The sequence below is a fragment of the Myotis brandtii genome, unplaced genomic scaffold, assembly GCF_000412655.1.
Source record: "Myotis brandtii unplaced genomic scaffold, ASM41265v1 scaffold300, whole genome shotgun sequence".
In the NCBI taxonomy this organism is placed as follows: domain Eukaryota; kingdom Metazoa; phylum Chordata; class Mammalia; order Chiroptera; family Vespertilionidae; genus Myotis; species Myotis brandtii.
The window spans coordinates 1,164,376-1,170,141 of NW_005361459.1; the positions used below are offsets into that span (position 1 = coordinate 1,164,376).

Sequence of the window (5,766 nt, forward strand, 5' to 3'; positions counted from 1 at the left end):
GACCCTGCTCTGTGTGTGACAGGGTACGGAGCCCCAACCTCCCTGATGGGCCCTGCTCTGTGAGTGACAGGGGACAGTGCCTCAACCCCCTGATTGACCCTGCTCTGTGTGTGACAGGGTACGGAGCCCCAACCTCCCTGATGGGCCCTGCTCTGTGAGTGACAGGGGACAGTGCCTCAACCCCCTGATTGACCCTGCTCTGTGTGTGACAGGGTACGGAGCCCCAACCTCCCTGATGGGCCCTGCTCTGTGAGTGACAGGGGGCAGCGCCCCAACCCCCTGATTGGCCCTGCTCTGTGCGTGACAGGGGGCAGCGCCCCAACCCCCTGATTGGCCCTGCTCTGTGCGTGACAGGGGGCAGCGCCCCAACCCCCTGATTGGCCCTGCTCTGTGCGTGACAGGGGGCAGCGCCCCAACCCCCTGATTGGCCCTGCTCTGTGCGTGACAGGGGGCAGCGCCCCAACCCCCTGATTGGCCCTGCTCTGTGCGTGACAGGGGGTGGCGCCGCAACCTCCCCATCGACCCTGCCTTGAGTGTGACAGGGGGCGGTGCCCCAACCCCCCAATCGGCCCTACCCTGAGCATGACTGAGGGAGGCATCGCAACCTCCCGATCCGCCCTGCTCTGTGCATGACAGGGGGTGGCGCCCCAACTCCCCAATCGGCCCTGCTCTGAGCCTGACCAGGGGCTACACTTAGGGATTGGGCCTGCCCTCTGCCACCCGGGAGCAGGCCTAAGCCAGTAGGTCGTTATCTCCCGAGGGGTCCCAGACTGCGAGAGGGCACAGGCCGGGCTGGGGGACCCCCCCCCATCCCCCCGAGTGCACAAATTTTTGTGCACCGGGCCTCTAGTAAGTTATAACCACCTACATATAAAAATACTGCAAGATAAAGGTTGTGGGAAAGCACTTTTCAAAAATTCTAATAGTTCATTAGTTTTAAATTGATAATCACATTTTTCACATATAAATAAAATATTCAAGCAAACAATCTTTAAAGGTAATTAGCCAATAAACATTTAGAAACTCACAGTCTATCCTAAAAGCCCATTCAAAAATACAAAAAACTGCCACTAATTCAGTGGTGGATTTCTGGTGACTGAGCAACAGAGTTGTAGCTTAGGGAGCAGGATGGGGCTGCCAGAGCCACTGGCCCTTAGGAAACTGAACCAAAGGACATGTGAGTAGAAAGCAAAAAGCAACGAGACTTTTTACTTGTTTGAGGGTAGGTGGAGTGAGTGTCTTGAGATGAATAAAATATCCTACCTCATCAACTACTTTTCAGAAATGGCAATTTAAGACTCCACTAAATAACTACTAAAAATTAACTAAAAATGTTAAATTACATAATATAATTAGCTAAAAGAGGAAAGAAGAGCTTTGAAAAACAAAGGCAGTAAACAAAGCTAAGACTGTCCAAAGACAAAGAAACAAAAGTGACTGCAAGAGTTAACCACCTCAGAAATTAGAGGCAACAAAGTCCACAAAACTTTCCCTACTTCTAATGCCAAAAGCAAGGTTAGAGGACTCCTATTACCACTCTCAGGTCCAGAAATATGCTAGAATGACCCACAGAACTCACTGAAAGCTGTTATACTCACGATTACAATTTACTGCCAGGAAAGAATACAGATTAACATCAGCAAGGGAGGCGATACATAAGGTGAAGTCTGGGGAAGTATACCCCTCCCACCCCACTGTGGGGTCAGGACAGTGTACCTCTCCCAGAATTGATGTTGACAACACACATGGATATCTATCACCTACCAGGGAAGCTCACTCAAGTCTCAGTGTTCAGAGTTTTCATCGTGAGCTCCATCGGCATGGAATATGTAACTGAAGTCCCACTGTAAATCACATTGTTACTATCTTATGGCCAGTCCCACTCTAAATCACACTGTTGGATTCTGCAGGCAAAGACACTCCTATCGGGCATGGCATTTCAAGGGTTTAGATATTGGGTACTCTAAGGTAATCTTGCCCAGAAGCCAAGGGCAAAGGTCAGACCTCTTTTTGGTAGGAGAGGCTCATGCCAATCACAGGAAGAGAATAACAGATAACACACAGGAGCCCTAGTCTTTAGACATTGCAACTTAAAATTTACATTTTGAAACTCTGTTATAAAAGTTTTCAAAGATACACAAAAATAAAATATTACAATGAATTTCCAATACTCATCACCCAATCAACAACTATCATTTTTGCCATACTTGCTTCCTCCATCTTTTTCTTTCTTTTTTGCTTTAATTATTTTAGTGAACGCCAAGCACCATTCAATTTCACTCCTACATTCTTTTTTTTTAAATCCTCACCTGAGGATATATTTTTTCCATTGATTTCTAGAGAGACAGAGGGAGAGAGACATCTATTGGTTGCCTCCTGCATGAGGCCCGACTACGGAGCTGGGGCTCCTGCAACCCAGGTGCCCTTGACTGGGAATCAAACCCATGACCCTTTGGTGTGTGTGCAGATGCTCTAACCACTGAGAAACATAAGCTAGGGCACATCCTACGTTATTTTTTTTTAAAAAGCCTCACCTGAGGATATTTTCCCATTGATTCTTTAGAGAGAGCGGAAGGGACGGGGAGAGACAGAGAAAGAAACATCAATGCCAGAAAGACACATTGAATGGTTGCCTCCCGCACACACCAGGAAACACCCCGACCAGACTGGAGATCAAGCCTACATACATGCCCCTGACCGGAATCGAACCAGGGACCCTTCAGTCTTAGGGCCAACATTTTATCCACTGAGCCAAACTGGCTAGGGCACACCCTACATTCTTAATATGCATTCAGGAAAAAAAAAAAAATCAGCATTTTCTCATATAACCACTATACTATTAACAGTTTCTACTCAGTCCATATTCAAATTTCCCCAGCTTTCTCAAAACAACTTTTTCAGTTGATTTATTCGAATCGGCAGCCAAATAAGGTCTACACATTTGGTTGTTATGTCCTTCAAGTCTCTTTTCCTCTGGAGTGGTCCTGAGGGGTTACTTTTTGCCTTAACAGTGTTTGAAAATATAATATACAAACACATGTATACTCCTGTGAGAAGTTCACACAAGTGGAACGGTTTTAAAATAGAGCCAAAGTAGCCACTGCAGAAAAATTGCTTGTACATTTTGTTCCCGGAACCTCTGAAATGTTTGTGAACTGGCAAAATAATTTTTGGACTGGGCCAAAGCAATTATTTGTAAAACTACAGGAAAGCAGACACCCGGGCCACAAGGAAAGATTTTACCTTTCTGAAGATAGAATCAGTAACTCAATGTGTCAACACCAATAGAAATTTCTTTCCTTTATTCATGTAATCATTTCCCTTCCTTTCTTATAAAAAACCTTTGCCTTCACCCTGTAATTGGGATGCAATTTGTGTTTCTGCCTGAATCTGTACCCTGAATTGCAATTCTGTGACCTCAAATAAATACTTGTTGCCTTTCACTTTGACATTTTATTTTTAGGTTAATACACTCTTTAAAGGCAGAAAAACAGCCCTGGCCGGTTTGGCTCAGTGGATAGAGCGTTGGCCTGCAGACTGAAGGGTCCCGGGCTCGATTCCAGTCAAGGGCATGTACCTTGGTTGCGGGCACATCCCCAGTAGGGAGTGTGCAGGAGGCAGCTGATCGATGTTTCTCTCTCATCGATGTTTCTAACTCTCTATCCCTCTCCCTTCCTCTCTGTAAAAAATCATCAATAAAAATTTAAAAATAAAATAAAAATAAAGGCAGCAAAACAAACCCTAAAAATAGTAAAGCTGAATTTCAGTAAAACATACAGTTTATCAATTTGAGGAGCCATCTACTCAAAACATTTCTAAATTATATCAGACCATAGACATTTACCTGCTTATATAGTGCATAGAGTCTTAGCTTCACTTCATTTCCTGGATCCTTCTTCAACAGTTTTACCTGATTCATTGCACTTTCAAAGTCCTCCTGACTGGCTCTCATTGCTGTTCCACTCAAGTGCAACTGAAGTGATGGGAAACTAATGACCTGCAGAGGACTGCAAACAGGCAGACGGATTTCTAATTATTCCCAACACTTACATACTAAAATGCTATGTTTCTCTATAAATATTTTCCCTATACTTGCCCCAGCAAGCTGGGTGCAAAGGTTAGTGGTTTCCAAAATGATCCCTAGATAAGAAATCAATACAGAAGCTAACTGTAGTAATTTAAAAATAACAGTAAAAGAAGCTACTATCCAGCACATTATTTGTAGCAATTCAAATGAAATACTGCACAGATACTGCAGATTTGGCTCCAGACCACCACAATAAAGTGAGTTTTGCAATAGAGCAAGTTCTAATCTTTTGGCTGGTGAAGGGTCTTGCCTTCAGTAAAAAGAATGCAATACCTGTTAAGTGCAACAAAGTGCAATAAAACAAGGTATGCGAGCCCAAATGCCCTCGTAAATTTTGCCACAGGCAAGAAGTAAATGAAAGGCATACAAGGTAGAAGAAAGCAGGAGACTAAGACCAAGGGGGAAAGTGCACTGAGAGAATTTAGTAGTTTGTGTCCCAAGGCCTAGAAACAGCCTCTGCACTTAACAATGAGCAGACACAGACTCACTCCTAACCCCACTATGTTTTAACCAGAAGGCCAGGAGCAGAACAGCAAGCACCGCAGGCAAGTTCTTAAGCTCACACAGTTAGCATAGGGAAGGAAAATTCAGTGCACAATATTGAGGCCACAAGCAAAAAATGGATGTTCACAATGATGATCTTGGATAATGAAGTTAATTGTACCAAAGATGACAAAATAATAGTTACAAATAAAGCCCAAACATAGCAAATGTATCACCTCCTCTGCACTAATGTAACCTTCAAAGAGTAGGATGAAGTCTAGGATCAAGCATTGAGATATTATTCTGTAATTCAATAAAACTGGTCTTCAATAGGTTTTATACTAAATATCTGACCTAGTGTTGGTGTTCTCCCCCGTGGGGAAAACTCTGTATCCTACAGGAATTTGGCACCTGGCAGATTCCAAGTAGAAAACGAAAAGTAAAAAAAGAAAAAGAAAAAAGTCCAAATAAGGCCTAAATGTGCAAGTTCTCACAAACTATAGTGCAAACTTATTTATTTTAAAATAAAGTGAGTTTTAAAAAATTACAAAACACGACCGTTTAATATAGAAAATCAAGAAAATAACTCAAAACTCCATTACCACAAGGCAACCACCATGTCCCAGGGTTTTTTGTTTCCTACGGATAGATAGATTCGTTTGGGTTTTTACATGGTTTTCGTACCCGGCATTTGGCATTACAGAAGTATTCTCCAAAAGGCAGACAGGTATCAGTGGTTCTCAACTTTCTGGCCCTTTAAATACAGTTCCTCATGTTGTGACCCAGCCATAAAATTATTTTCGTTGCTACTTCATAACTGTAACGTTGCTACTGTGATGAATCGTAATGTAAATATCTGATATGCAGGATGGTCTTAGGCGACCCCTGTGAAAGGGTCGTTCCACCGCCAAAGGGGTCGCGACCCACAGGTTGAGAACCGCTGGTTACACTGATCCTAAGCCTTGCGTTTCCACAGCGTCCCGCACACAAGCACAGCATGCTCTCACGCTCTCTGTCGGTGCGTTCGCAGCCCGAGCAGCCAGGGTGGCGGCCCCGCGCAAAGGGAACTGCAGTCGGGCTTCCCGAGGCCTCCCCGTGACCCTTCCGCGCCGAGGAGGAGGGTGCGCCTTTCGAAGGGCACTTGGTGTCACTCTCTCCTCGGAAGACCCTACAAGCAAAACCCCGGTGCCGCGGAG

General features: G+C 44.5%; 1 protein-coding gene across 2 annotated transcripts in view; it reads right to left on the minus strand.

Moving 5' to 3' along the window:
- ECI2 (enoyl-CoA delta isomerase 2) overlaps positions 1-5,283 on the minus strand; it is a 24,083-nt gene extending 18,800 nt beyond the window's left edge. The window contains exons 1-2 of one of the 2 annotated variants that reach the window (XM_005869639.2): positions 5,255-5,283; positions 3,845-4,007 (exon numbers count right to left, since the gene is read on the minus strand). In XM_005869639.2, coding sequence (XP_005869701.1) covers positions 3,845-4,007; positions 5,255-5,268 — 177 coding nt within the window. In that variant the 5' untranslated portion in view covers positions 5,269-5,283. Of the gene's footprint in view, positions 1-3,844; positions 4,008-5,254 lie in introns of those variants that run through there. The other variant, XM_014542403.1, reaches the window with a different exon arrangement.
- Positions 5,284-5,766: the final 483 nt, after the last annotated feature.